Raw genomic sequence first — 15,687 nt, forward strand, 5'->3', positions numbered from 1 at the left:
TGTACTTGACTGGTTTTTCTTTATAAATGGTTTCGTCAAAGCACTTGATATGGTAGCTGAACGAGCATGGCACATGCTTTTGGTATTTTTTGGTGTACGACTCTTTATTATCATATTCAGTGTTGTCATCGACGGGTTTGATGAAACTTTCAAAGTCAGCAGTTACCACAAACGGAACTCTCATAGTCTTATTATAGTTTTTAAACTGAACAGTTGTCCCTTTTTCAGGAAGATCGATTCTCATTGGAGCGTTTTCATAACAGTATTCTCGATGAATTTTGAGATTTTCTTCAAGGTCGTAACCATGCATGCAATTTCTACAAAAATATTGTTTGTGTTGATTCTTTGATGCTGAAGAACAAGCAAACCGACTGAAATTGTTAATGAGACAGTAATGGCTGTTGTTTTCGTTTGAAATGAGCAGCAAATCAATATTATGCTTTCGATCATGAAATTTAGATATTAGTATAGGTTGAGGTTTATTCATTTCATAGTGAAAGACGCTCACGCTAATATCCAGATTATTTTTCTCAAACTTTTCGACATCAGTCACCTTTACAGGAAATTCCATTCCTTTAAAATTGAGCTCTTTCGATTTTTCAATCAAGTCTTCATCAATTCTTTCATTATGCGTATTTTTCATGTTAAGAGCTCTGGTGACACACCACTTGAAGCATTCATTGTCGTTGTTTTTCATGTTGATGATGGCTTTCTTGTTTTTCAACTCGGTAGGTAGCTCCTTGTAAGAAGAGCCTCTGAAAGCTTCATAATCGGCAAAGCTGATATCCATTCTTAAAATCTTGGACAAGACGCAATTAGATCCCATCTTGTTGTAATTAGCACTACTTTCCAAGATTTTTTCTTCCATTTCGGTCATGAGCGCTCTCACATCATCACCCTCCAATAATCTTTTCGCGTAGGATGAAAAGTTAGCTGTCTGAGTAGTTTCCTCACCTGTTAAGATGCTTACACGAGTCATTTCACAGACTAAAGAAATCCTTACCTTTGTGTTTCTTTCTCCTTCCATGGTTTGAATAGCAGACTCTCTCACCAAGTTGAAAAAAGAAACAATATCTTGACATCGAGAAGATGGTTCATAAGAAAACAGTCTAGTGGAGCGCTCTGCTGAATGCTTAGTCATATCAAACTTTATGGTGTAAGGTTTTTCACGCGGTTTAGGAGCAATAGGCAGCTTTTCAGCAGGACTTGTATCAGACGGTGTTGTAACAGGAAATGCAACATCTTTGAACGACTTGATTGTTTTTTCCACTCCGCTTTTTACGCTGCTTACTGCATTTTTCACCGTGGTTGGAACGTATGAACTAATAATATTATTTACTTGGTTAAAACCATTGGAGACGGCTGCTGTCAATCTTGAAAACAAGCCAGCTTTTAGTGGATTTTGCAGGTGAGCCGGTTTCGGAGCAATGACAGGCTTTACAGCAACAGGTCTGGGTGGAATTGTTGATGGTTTCGGAGCGATGACAGGCTTTTGACGACTTGGAGCAGGCACAGGTGCAGGACGCGGAGCAGGCAAAGGTCTCGCCTCAGTCGTTCGTCTACGAGCTACATGTTGAGGAGCAGGTCCACGTCCAATGATGGGTCCTATAGCTTCAATGAGCTCGGCTTTTTTCATTTTATAGATACCTTTGATATCACCACGGTCTTTAGCCATCTTTCTAAATTCTTTCACAGTCATTTTGGAATAGTCATCCTTTCGATCTTTTCGATCATTAACATCTTTTATAAGGGGTTTTCGACCAATGACAGGTTTTGTTGTTCTTATAGCTTCAATGAGCTGTTCCCTCGTCATTTTGGTAAAGCCTTTGAGGTGCCTTTCTTTAGCATCTCTTCGTAATGATGCCATTGAGACTTTTTTCAATGCTTTATCTTCCATTTTTATTAGTGAAAGAAAAAAATTTTCGGTGCTTTCATCTTTTCGCACTTTCGCGATAAATTTTTCTGAAGATTGGGGACTCATTTTATTTCCGCCGTGATTTTCCTTAAGTCAATTCAATTTTTTAAAATCTTGGCACACTGTCTGCATGTTCGAAAAGTCTTTCGCAAAAAATTATGATGGTAACCATGACAACCGTAAAGATTTTTTTTCAATTCTTTTTTAAGAATTAAAAAATTCAGAGAATTTTCCAGGATCTTATGAAACAAGATAATTGGCAAAAATTTCGCTTATGGAGTCGTATACACGCGCTTGACCCATTTCATCAAATCTAATCGTGTACTTTCTTCCCCACTCGTCATGTGCAGTAAATTCGCATCCAGCCGCATGAATTTCTTTGTCTTCATCAAACAGATGAGCACGACCCATTTCATCAAATTCAATCACATACTTCCTCTCCATCTTTTTTAATGCCGTGATTTTTTTAAAGCGAGTTCAATTTTTTTTCAGTGATCTGAAGGATCTCAAAAAGGGTGATTTTAAGGTCTTAGTTCATCCATTTCGATTAATAAAATGGTGAGGTCAATTTTATTTTTCATCTCTTTTAGACGCTCAAAGTCACTCATCAGCAGTTCCTCTTCAACAAAGAGTTGGATCATTCGGTAATGTTCTCCATCAAGGGCATGAACTATATCTCCTTCATAAACCTCATCATTAAACATTTCGCTGTTTCTACCCAAGATATATTTTAGTTCATAAATATCGTGTTCATAAAGCCTTTTAATTTTGCATATGTCTTTTTTACTCAAATGACTTTTCCCGATTTCCATAAGCAGCTGATTTCTGAGAGGGATGAGGTCTTGAATCATTTCATGAATTGGCATGTAGTTCTTTTCAAACGCATCTTTCATCAACGGTCTACTCAGTTTACAATAAACTTTAAATTCAAGCTTGCTAATTTTTTCAAGCATTTTTCCAGACTGTCTGAGCTTGTCAATTGTGCTTTGCATATTATCCATCTTTTTTAATCGTCGTAAATTATCTTACTCGAGTTCAATTTTTCAATTCTTCAAAAAAGAATCTCATTTAGAATACGATCTTCGAGAACTAAAAAGTTGAGCAAGATAATCAATCTTATCATGACTTTCGGCATCAATAAATAGTTGTACAATCGTGTCAAGAACTTCAAAAGAACAATCTTTATAGCATTTTAAAATATGGTTTCTAGCTTCCAAAGAAAGTCCTCGCACCCTTCTTTGAATTTTTCGAACTGTTGGATCTGAAGACAGCTCAGACTCGATGTCGAGAATGTCATCCCTGCTCGTTCTACCTAAGTCAAATTTACTTTGCATGTTACCCATCTTTTTTATTTTCACCAAGATTTTTTAAATCCAATTTTTTAAGATCACTGGAAAATCTGCGATTTTTTAACACGGCAAAAGTTAAAAAATCAATGATGAAGCTTTTCAATCTTGATTCCATTAATTACCTTTCCATCTCGACGCTTTAAATATCTCCATCCATGACCAGTTGCTTTCTCCGCTTTGTTAAGAGACTTGTATTCAGTCACCTCACCTGTTTCAACGTTAGTCATTCTCACAGTGATTGGATTTTTCTTAACTGAACGAAGCCAGTCCCATTTTGGATCATCATTCTTTTCTTTCGGTTCACGACGTTTTCTCTTTTCTTTAGCTCTTTCCAAAATATCATCTTTACTGATCAAGTTATTTTCAATCGCAAGCATCAACAACGTTGGCATATTTTTAGCTGTTTTAGTAACACCATTTTTAACCAGCAACTCTTTTAAAAACTTTTTTGTGTAATACATTTTATTTCTGCCGTGATTTTTTTAAGCCAATTCAATTTTTTTCACCAATGACAGGCTTTGTTGTTTTCATTTGCCCTTTATCGTCTTGCAATTCTTTTAACGTTTTGTTATCCATTTTTTAGATAAAAAAACTAAAAATCATTTCCATGGTTTAGATCCATACGAAGTCAAAGAAACTAATAAACAGCAGTCATGTGAGTTCCATTTGAAACAAAATTAAGCAGCTTGTCGGAGATCACCACAGCAAAGATAACGGTATTTGCAACAGTTGAAGTTCGAAATTTAAGGTTGATCACCAATTCAGCTGTTTCTGAAGCCACTCTTTCTTTTTGCTTGCTGATATCCACAAAGAACAAGGGGTATAATTTTATATAATGAAACAAGGACAACCCAGATTGGCAAACAAGTTCGTTTGTGCCGTAATATTTTTCATCAAAAGAAAACGTATCTGCATAAGCCATAGTTACTTTCTTTTCTCCAAAATTCAAGTCGTAATTATAATTTGGGTACTTTATTCCATTGACGGTCACGTAAAAATTGCTAATATCGCAATGGTCAAATAGTGACGGATTAACAGTTTGACTAGAGGGTCTGTTCGTCTGAAGTCCAAACAAAACAAACATCGGAACGCTTTTGTCGGTGATTCTTCCAAGCGACCAGGTAAATTCCGTTTGACCAGCAGGAATAAGCTGTCTTTCGCATTTGTTTGATTTATAAGGTACTTCGATAGGTATCTTTTGAGCTATTAAACTCATGAATTCAGCATTTCTCGAAACACTCAATTCAGCGCGTGGCATATAAAGCCTGAATTTTTTAAGATCAATCATTCCTATACTAGCGCTCTCCGCTCTGTAAATCGCATCATCGCATTCTTTCTTTGTAAAGGTGATGGTGTGTCTGAACCCATAAACAACTTTATAATAGGTTTCACAAAAACCAAAAATGTGCTTCAAAGGTATCTTGAACGAAAAAGCGCCAACGGATGTAGTGTCTGCAAACAAATGGTCTCGTCTAACTTTAAATCCTTCATTTTCAACAAGATTTGATGTGTCCATGAACCACATTTGCTTCATACCATCTGTCATCTGATATCCGTGAGGGTATTTCACCATTCCAAGAATGGTAGTGGCATGACCTGGATAAATAACTCTTTCCACTTGCTCTCCAGACAAGTCATAAGTCACGTCGTTAAACAAATACATCAAAGCATTATTCACCAAGGCGATCTTGTCTGTGGCTTCATAAAAAGTTCCATCACTCTTTTTCAGCACTCCTTCAATAAGAATGTAAGCCTCTGATGGTAGTGTTTTAATGGATTGACAGTCAATTTCAAAAGTGATCGTTCCTGAAGAATTTTAATCAAGATTGGTTGGAAGGTACTCGAAAAAATCCAATTTTTCAATGCCAGTGTCATACTCTGGTTTATCAGTCAGTCTTAATCGATCGGTAGTTATCATTTTATAGAAAGAAATTTTTTTTTAGATCATTTCACACTCATCCTTCAAGACTTAAAATTATGCGATCTTCAGTCCTCTTCCCATCTTCACTAGATCTTGGATTCGAATCGCATTCTGTTTTGACATTTTCCTAGTTTGAATGGATGAGCCAGTCTTTAATTTCACAATGGCCTTTTTACCTTTATCAACAGCCGCATCTTTAGCAGCAGAAATGGCAGAAAGAGCCTACTCAGTACCAGCAGATTTTGCAGCTGTAATCGCTTCTTGTCCAATTTTGCTTGATGCAGCATTTTTAAGCATAGTCATTGTTGCTTTTGACATATTTGAAGCAGCTGCTCTTTTAATGAAATTTTTAATCAAGTCTAGAATACCACCTCCTCCAACAACGTTCATTTTCGCATATCTTCTTTTGTTCACAATGAGCATTTTTAAATAAACATTTTCTTTTTAGATCATCTCATAGCGTCTAAATTTTATCAATCGTCTTCATTAACGATTTGTACTCCGATTTATTTATCTCCTTCTGTCTCAACAGCTCATCACAAATAGCAACAGCCTCATTTCTAGATCCCGTATTTCCAGCATGCCAGGAAGCAATACTCAATTCAAGCTTTTCCACCAGCGCATTCGGATCGCTTGGAAGAATAATCACTCCACGACCTTTTTTCCCTTTTTCAATGCGCATCATTTTTTCCCAAATAGGAGCAATAAGTTTCTGATACTTTGGTGTTCTTGAAGCTTTCGGTTTATTCGGCTTCGTATCAGATCGTATAGCATCACTGTCCATTAAAATTTTTTCATAATTTTGCAAGTCTTCATCCGTATACTCGCTCGGTATTTCAAACTTTGTCATGAGCTCCCAAAGACCTTTTGTTCTTTCATACCTTTCATCACCAACAATAATGTCATCTCCATCCATTTCAATCTCCATTTTACCAATGAACATTTTATCATCAACTTTATTCACTTCAAAAGGCATTTTGGATACAAATTTTTTAGATTTTTTAGATCCGTTGAGCATCTTCCCGTTGCTTTCGATGAGCGGCTTAAACAGCTTACTCGCATTAGCTTGAAAATTTGACTGTGAAATGTTATCGTTGATGCTACCTTGGTAAATCCTCTTTCTTCTCTCATTAATCTCTCTCACAATTTCATCTCTTTTATCAGGGTCTTGTATTTTAAAGAAAAACATCTTTTTAAAATACGTAGACAAAATATCCTAAATCAGTTTTCACATTAATGTTATGCCTTTTTATAAAAATTGTTGAACGCTTGAATCGCGTCATCTCGGCCTTTTTGGATCAAGTTCTCTTTAGCCAATTCATCTATTCCGTTTTTGGTTTTGGTTCGTATTTCCCCCATCATGGTCTTAAACTTTTGAAGCTCTTCTAAAATCAACTGAAACTCTGAATTGCTTATTCTTCCATCCATCAACGCTTTGGAAATGTGCTCGCTGATCGTGTTCAACTTTGACTCTGCTAACACTTTTATCTTTTCGTGCTTTTCCGCTTTCAAAGCAATTCTTTTGTTCACTTGACTGCCAACAATCGATAAAAAACCCAATCCAATAGCCACCCCTTCACACGCAATCGCTGCTGGACTTGCAATAATTGTTGACAAAAGACCAATTCCAGTCGCACCCAATGCTATGCATAATCCTTGCATCGTATTGTCCACATTCGAAATGATCCTGAAAACGCGATGGTACTTTTTGCTGAGATGAACTCTCTTTGCTTTTTCAGTTTCTATTTCTTTCTGAATCTCACCAATCTTCTGAAGACGGTAAACGTGTCCATCATCCACTGGAGCCGTTGGAAGAACTGGATAAAGTTTTTCATTCAATATCTCCATTTTTTCATTAAGAAAGATTATTTTAAATCAATGTGCGTAATCGTGCAGAACTTTTCTCCTTTTTTAACAATCACATCCTCTTTGCTGTTGCTGTTCACGTCCATAATAACGTTATCTACGGACTCTGAAATAATAACTTCGTTCTTTCTATAATTCAACTGCTCAGTGATTTTATTCATTAATGTCACCACTGCAACACCTTTCTCCAAATTCAGTCCAATGGATAAAGCTATCGTTGTATGGGAGAGAGCAACAAATTTAATGTCTTTCTGAGCAAAAATCTCATACTGTCTGTTCGTGTTGTAATAGGGCGGATGATCTAACGTTTTCGTATAAAAAATAATGTTACTCGGTTTTCTTTCCTCCAACCCTCTGATCCTCTCTTCTAAAAATTTTAGTTGCAATTCCAAATTGTGAACTTCTGCTGAGGCAACATTTCTAAAAAACTTGTGAGGAGCATGCATTTTTGGAAAATTCTTCGAATTTTTAGATCATTTTTGCAAACTGATTAATTCATCGTTGTTCACCCACGAATTAAACGAGTCTGGATACCCCAACCATTTGACCAATGATTTTTTATTAGTCTTTCGAACGATTTTTTCAATCCTGAATATATCCTGATGCGTCTTTTGCATCTTCAGCTCGTAAAAAGTACCTTGAATTTCTTCACCGTTAGCATTAACGATTTTATACGTTGGAGGATCCGTATACTGAACTTTTGACACGGTAAAAACCTCTTCAGTCCATCTCGGTGTATACCCCTTTTCAAAATGAGACTTCTTTTTTGTGATTCGCACTTGATCACCCATTAAAAATTTCGGTTTTGCTGGTAATGTTTGATCCTTTCCATACAGATTCCACCATACCCTACCTTTATTCTTTTCATCACTGGCTTCCACTGGAGTCATTTTGATGGAAGAGTGCTTTGTTTTGTTGTAATTTTTCACCATCTCATCTAAAACATCAATGTATTTATTAGTATTGTTGGCTGAAAAATATTTAAACATTCTCTCTTTGATTGTTCTGTTCCATCGCTCGACGACACAGCTTTTTTCCTCGTTTTCAGTGGAATACAATTGCACACCCAACGCTTTCACATGCTTGTTGTAAAATTCTTTTCCTTTATCCACCCACAATTTGGCGCATTTTCTTTCTTCGAAAATCTAAGCATGGGAATTTCGGCCTTCGAAATCGACGAAATTAAACGAAATTCGTGTTTCAATTTCGGATCGAAATTGAGAACGAAATTTCGATTTTTTGGATTGTTTAATTTCGCGAAAAAATTTCGTATAATTTCGGGTCATTGAAAGTAACGAAATTGACACGAAATTAAACATAAGTTTTAATTTCGAAATTCGTGAATTTGTAATGTTTAAAAGTTTCGTCTTTCGAAATTCAATATAAATTTCGATACGAAATTGAAACACGAATTTCGTTTAATTTCGTCGATTTCGAAGGCCGAAATTCCCATGCTTACGAAAATCTTTTTCAGCGCTTCAGCTACTTCAAAGCCTGTTTTGCTTTTTAACGGAACGATCCATCCATACTTTGAAAACACGTCGATCACCATGAGCAAATATTTTACGCCGTTGTTGAATTTTGAAAACGATTGCATGTCCACCAAATCTGCTGCCCATATCTCATCCATGTCGTTCACAATCACCCTTCTTCTTTTAAAATGGTGAATGACCGGTTTATGAAGCTCCTCTGCAAGCTGATCCGTCCAATTCAAATCACTCACACCTAATCCAAATTTAGCTTTTGCTTTGATGATGGGAGTAATGAGCTTTCTCTCGTTGATCTCTCTATGAGTGGGGTTTGGAATGGAGTTCATTTCCTCAAGCATCATCTGATCTGCCACATTCCTGTTTTGTCGGTCGTTAAAATATTTATAAGCCAAATCATGGTGATACGCTGCATTGTCCACTCTGTCTACCGGCTTGCTCCACTCTTGATACATGTCCGTAGAAGTTAGTCGCTTGTCCAAATTGGTTCCAGGTCCTGCAAAGTTCATCCCAGGAATATGCATTTCTCCTGGAAATTTTGCCCATGGAAGCTTCACTTTGCTCGACAGCTTGTTAATCGATTCGACCAAGTCACCTCCTTTTGTTTCTTTAGCAATAAATTGACATTTGGTCGTTCCGCAAGAGTCGCAAGTCCCCTTCAATATAAGTCTATTGTTTTTTGTCATCTCCTTTTTCAAGTGAATGGTTTCAGTTTCTCTTTTGCATTTAACGCAGTACATTTTAACATATATAAATAAGTTTTTTAACATAAAAATGGACATTGTTGATTTGTCATATGATAAAGAAAGCACAAGAAATCATAACAAATTCTTTCCAAGAGACATTCGAGGACTCATCGTTGGAAAATCTGGCTGTGGAAAAACAACATTGATGTTAAACCTGTTATTAAGACCTGGATGGCTGGATTATAACCACTTGCAAGTCTTTGGCAAATCCCTTTTTCAACCTGAATATCAAATACTCAAAAAAGGCTTTGAAAATAACCTTCCAAAAGAACTCATTTTCCAATTGCTTAATAAAAACAAGATGAAAAAATTGAATTTAAACCCTAAAGATGTGATTGATGAACTTTCAAAAAATTCTTTCCAAGGATCGAAAAATTATTCTGAGAACATAGAGTGTCATTTTTTCGAAAGTGAAGATGATGTGCCTGACCCTTCCGAACTTGATCGAACAAAAAACAATTTGACGATATTTGACGATTTAAAAGGAGAAAAGCAAAGCATGTGTGAAAAATATTACACCCAAGGAAGGCACTCCAACGTCGACATGTTTTACCTTGCTCAAAATTTTTTCGATCTTGACGGACATGCGATTAGAACCAATGCCAACTTTATTTGCCTCTTTCCTCAAGACGATGGAACTGTTGGTGAAATTTATAAAAGACACGCCTCATGTGAAGAAAAGAAAAGAAAAGAAAAGAAAAGAAAAGAAAAGAAAAGAAAAGAAAAGAAAAGAAAAGAAAAGAAAAGAAAAGAAAAGAAAAGAAAAGAAATAATATAGGCCTAGTCACCAGTATCAAATTTCGAAAGAAGAAATTTATTTCTATGCCTGCATTTTGAAACCAATTCGTTCTTCTTATTCAATAAGGTACCTTCATTAAACATAATAATCATGTACTTCTCATGCAGGCATAGCATGCAACATTTTGTGGCCGGGTTGTACGATTTGCAATGTTTGATTATCTTCCACTTAACGATAGGTGTGAAATTTTCTTCTTTCATTTTCCATATTTCTTTCGATAGTTCTGTGTCTTTCTTATATTTTTCAATGTTAAAGGATTTTTGGTGGTTTGCATACCTTAGTTTGAAAGGTGTTTCGCTGATGCCGTAATATATTTTTTCTTCTTTCATTACTGGGTTGCTGGAAGAGATGGTGGCTTGGTAGACTATGTTTTTTGTAAGACAATTTTGATGTAAAGGACACTTAGTTTTATTGATGCAATTACAGGTTTTTTCTGTAATGTTGGAGTTTTTTTGCTGCTGGTTTTTTTGCAGAATGCTTTGGTTGTGGGAATTTATGATGTCTTTTATGTTCGGCATGCAGCTGTAGCTCACTTTAATGTAATTTCTATTGAAAATCTTATGGAGTTTGTGGGTTACTGGGAAATGTTTGTCGACCAGGTTTAAAAACCGCTTTCCTATATTTGTGCAAACATTTTTGCTGTAAGGAGGATTGAACCAGATAATTCTTCGCTTACCACTTTTGTTGTTAACAGGTTGTAAATTGGGGATGTATATAAGCTTATGGTCGTAACCTGATTTTTCTAAGGCTTCCTCGTACATATAAGAAGAGTTATAAAATATATATATATATATATATATATTTTAAATGACGATATCTTGTATGAGAGTTGAAAATATAACATATGAACATCATGAAATACGAATTCTCTCGATACTAATTTTTTTTATTTTATCTAAGAAATTTTTGCTAGATTATTGATATTAGCATCTTCAGCTTTAATTACAAGTTATTAAGTTAAATTACAAACAAACGGTAACGTCACTTTTTAATGGCTTCTTTAAAGTTAGCTTTAATTGGGCTTCTTTAATATTACGTAGGTATAAAAAATATGGCGTCCAGAATTGCGTTTTTACATATTGACCGAAAATTTCTTAGATAAAATAAAATTAGTATTGAGAGAATTCTTATTTTATGATGTTCATATATTATATTATATATATATATATATAGCGTTATTTTCCTTTCACACCTCCTACTTTTATTGCAGGTTATAAAAGATCGTCATCTAAAAATAAGAAAATGTATAGTAAACAATACTTTTAGATCAACTCAATGTACTCTAAACTAGATCTGAAAAAATTAAAATACGAAAACGTTAATATTCGCTATTTTTTCAACTGGATGACGAATTTAGAAAATGAAAATTATCTAGAAATTAAACTTGGTTTTTACTGCTGTTTAAATTTTTAAAGTTTTGAATGCTTCATTCGAATGCTAATCATTGCGGAAATTATGATATTACAACCAAGAAATGATGGTATTACAACCAAGTTTTTTTAAAATCGTTATCGAGTTGAAAAATGACGAATAATAGCGTTTTTGTATGAGTTTTTAAACTTTTCTGATTTAGTTTAGAGGACATTAAGTTGGTCTAAAAGCGTTGTTTCTTATACGTTTTCTTATATTTAAACGACGATCTTTCATTATCTCTAATAAAATGGGGGGAAGGGGGGGGGGTTTGTAAAAGTAGCATAGCGCCTATATATATATATGTGTGTGTGTGTGTGTGTGTGTGTGTGTGTGTGTGTGTGTGTGTGTGTGTGTGTGTGTGTGTGTGTGTGTGTGTGTGTGTGTGTGTGTGTGTGTGTGTGTGTGTGTGTGTGTGTATATATATATATATATATATATATATGTATGTATGTGTATATATATATATACATATATATGTATATTTATGTATATTTATATGTATGTATATGTATATAGCGATATTAGAATCCATTGGACTTAAACTAAGGGCTAAACTAAGTGTCTAATGGAGCAAGCCCAAATAGAAAATTCATTAATATTCATAAACCGGAAGACTGCAGCAATATAGTAGATGAAGTAGTTCACTAAACATGGAACCATTGTGCTCTAGGTAGCTACAAAACTTCTTGATATTTCGTATTATTTATTACCTCTCAAGTTATACATGTACTAAAGTATTCAACTAAATGATCGCAATTTCATTTCATCATCCGCGTTATTTCTTAAAATATTAAGAATGCTTTGCTATATAAAGTTAAGCTTAAAACTTGGTTCTATTGCTGTTATTTTTAAAAAGTAAAAGCAAGTTGATGTGAGTGGTTAGGCGAGCCCAAAAATTTTCGACGAATCCGACAGACTTTAAGAGAATTGACTTTCTATTGTTTAAAACAATAGATTTTTAAGAATGCGAAACTAGCATGGTTCCGACAGACGTTTTGTTAAGAAGGCTTGCGGACGTCATAAACTTGTTGTTCCGACAGACATCTTGTTAAGATGTCTTAAGGATATCTTAAACTTATTGTAGGAAGATGTCTTAATGAGGTGTTGAAAAGCCGTCTTAAACACGTCTTTAACTAGTTGCAAACGTCTAGACGAGTTAAGGTTAAGTTACATACGTGTTAAAGTCGTCTTATGTTGGGTGGGTAAAGAAGAAAAAGAAAACTATTAAAAAAAAAAAACGCAAATAATTTAAAAAGGAACATATAACACAGTTAGTTGGATTGTTACCAAGTATCTCTTATTTAACAATTTAAACAACATATAATAATATATATATTAAAAAAGAATATTTCTTTTTGCATTGTTTTTTTCCGTGAAGGAGCATTTTTACAATACCGTTCACTTTGCTGTTTAATTTCATCATTTAAAACCTTTTCAAATCTTCTTTTTACAACTTCTAAAAATCAAACAAAGCATAAGGTAGGATATATTTGTCAAATAAACTGGAAATAAATTTAACTCAACATAGATTTTTAATTAAATTAAAAGTTAAATAATTTAAACTTACTTTATATTACCTTCTATTAAGTCATATAATTTAGTTCATAATAAACCAATCTTTCCACCAGAACCTTTTAAGTTGAACTGTGTCAACAGGTTATAAGTAAATAATCTATAAAACATATGGAATAAATAATAAAATCTATGAAAAATAATAAACAATTTTCAGTTATTGATTTCCATAATTACTATACATAAAAAATATATTTACCACAAACAAATACGAAAAAGGATTGCTATACAAAATATGATAAAAAAAACCAATTCATGACCAATCTTATCAATTGTTTAAAATCCTCTGCATCTAAAATACTGAGCTGTTTAACCTAAACAAAAGTTTGGCAAAATAATCATACAAAAATAAAGAACCTTTGAAACCATCTTGAACATCATGTGCTGGTATTCTAAATTATATAAAGAAAATAAAAAAAGAAATATTTAGAATGCAAAACATTAACTAATACAATTTCAAAATTATACATAACTATTACTTTTATACCTAAAAAAAATCTTAATGAGTACAAAAACTCTCTGCATTTTATTTCCTCCAAATAAAAAATTCAAGTAAATTCTAAAGAGGTGGCTTCCAACTGAAAAATTAGAGTCAAAAGATCTCTTTAATGGTTTTTTCAGCACAGATTTAAAAACTGGCTGAGGCAAAGGAAAATCAGGTAATCAGGTTTTTTATTTACTGATTTTAACTCATTTGAACAACAAGACACTTTGAATTTTTTACTGCTTTCTTTAATGTCTCCATAAAATTTTCAATGGGAAAACAAGATATGTCATTAAGTGAACAATCAAATTTAAGAACATCATCACAAATATGAAGTAAACAGTGAACATTATAAACACAATGAATTTTTATGCTTCAAATTGATAACAAAATAATTATTAGTTCTCTAGCAAATACAAAATAGTATTTCATAAATTGACTTCATTAAAGGGAATCACCATTGCAACATGCTATGTTAGAAAATGATTATAAATATCTTTGCTAACAACACCCTTTAAAACTAAGTGACCAGTGTATAAAATAAATTGTCTGAACTCTGTTACTTTCCAATGACCTAATTTTAAAAGGGAATATGGTTGTCAAGCAAATTCAGAATGCATACCACATAAGCATTTTAGATTATCAGATATTTTTTCATTTGGGTATTTGAAAGTCTACAATGTTTTGGACCTGACTTTAAAAAAGTAAACATGGGTCCTACTACACCGAGACAAACAATGTGCATATAATCCAAAATAAAATCAGAAACACAAGATATTTTAAGTTGAGCTACAGGAGTAAGAGATTTCTGATGATCAGTGTACAAAAAAGGTATTAAACTCCTCAATTAATCTTGGAGTTGATGGGTTGTTATCAATGAAGACCACTCTATGTTCCTTGTAAAATCCTTTAACTTGGCATCATTCACAGAAGTAATATCTTGTATGACCATGTATATATTTAAGAAAAGATCGAGAAGGTGCATCACATATGAATTCTTTATCTGTAACATCAATTTTTATTATTATATTATAAACCTTCATTACTTAACAATAAAGATTTATAGAGAAAATTATTGGAAAAATTACCTAAGCAGTTTGGTTTACCATCTCCACAGAAAAGTGCAATGATGAAAATATAGTTCTCTATTAGACCAAATACTGGCCATAATTGAAGATTAGAAGATTTAAAAAGAAGTAGCCTATTAACATTAATAGTAATACATAACTCAGTACATTTAGAATCATTTTTTAAATTCAAAAACAATTTATGCCATCAGCAATAGTAAAATACGCTTAAGTTCCATCACACTTCCTACCTACTTTAACAATATTAGAGGAATTTAAAAGGATTCTTGCATCCCTTGGTAACTCTGAATGACCATGTTTTTTAAGAATATTCAAAATCTCGTTTAATTGGTTTTGAGAAATTTTGCTTTTAGAAGACCACATTGTCAAACCTTCGGATGTTTCTGTTGTCAATTGTGGTGCTGCATCATAACATTCAAAATTCTCATAGCTACTACTCGAAGACTTATTGTTTTCTTCGTATTCTTTAAAAAGATTATTTAGAGGTTTACAAGGATTTTCAGGCTCAGCCTGAGAAGCATAAAATTCAGGATTCAAATCCGATGTACTAATTTAATATCTTTATCTTCTAATGTCATAATAAAATTCAATATACTTTTATTCAAGCGACGACGCATCATTCGATTTTCAGTTTCCGTTATGATACCTTTGTAAAATCTTTTGCTAGAAAAATGATTTAGACAATTTATATTGGTCGAGCTCGAGGTAGAACTTTTTATGAAAAAGTTTACATTTTCAAATGACATAAAATTCACCCCGAAAGTCTCTTTAAAAATGTCTTTAAGACTACTATTGGACGTCTTTTTGTTTGCTAGAATTATTCGAAAAATAAAGACGTCTTCAAGACGTCTTCAAGACGTCTAACGAAGATGTGCAATCTTTCACGACGATGCAGTCTTTTAAAAGACATCTTCACACCTATCCAAAAATGGCTTCAGCCTCAATTTTGAGGACCAAAAAAACGACCGATGGGGCATTAATCTGCAAGGTCTCAGATATCACCAGATGTAAAAAACAAAATCTAATCTCTATAGCCAAAGGAGAAAA

At 33.7% G+C, this 15,687-nt stretch overlaps 2 protein-coding genes across 3 annotated transcripts in view; one reads left to right on the top strand and one right to left on the bottom strand.

The window, feature by feature from the left end:
* Positions 1–15,687, top strand: part of LOC145185665 (uncharacterized) — a 45,944-nt gene that overhangs the window by 15,800 nt on the left and 14,457 nt on the right. The gene's annotated exons all lie outside the window — the stretch shown is intronic.
* Positions 6,940–10,048, bottom strand: LOC149892337 (uncharacterized). The gene is made up of 2 exons (XM_090078511.1): positions 8,507–10,048; positions 6,940–8,133 (listed from the first exon to the last, which is right to left on the bottom strand). The coding sequence occupies exons 1-2, from the start codon at positions 9,318–9,320 to the stop codon at positions 8,096–8,098; spliced, it is 852 nt and encodes a 283-aa protein (XP_089934637.1). The 5' UTR covers positions 9,321–10,048; the 3' UTR covers positions 6,940–8,095.

Source organism: Hydra viridissima, unplaced genomic scaffold (genome assembly GCF_058129835.1).
Source record: "Hydra viridissima isolate aposymbiotic clone 2 unplaced genomic scaffold, HvirCarnegie_v1 scaffold_2, whole genome shotgun sequence".
Lineage (NCBI taxonomy): Eukaryota > Metazoa > Cnidaria > Hydrozoa > Anthoathecata > Hydridae > Hydra > Hydra viridissima.

Excerpts from the sequence above, each read along its gene's own strand:
- LOC149892337 (XM_090078511.1), bottom strand. The coding sequence starts at position 9,320 with ATGTCCATTTTTATGTTAAAAAACTTATTTATATATGTTAAAATGTAC. Across the intron at positions 8,134-8,506 it reads GCTGAAAAAGATTTTCGTAA|CATGTGAAAGCGTTGGGTGT; the intron begins GCATGGGAATTT and ends TTTTACAACAAG.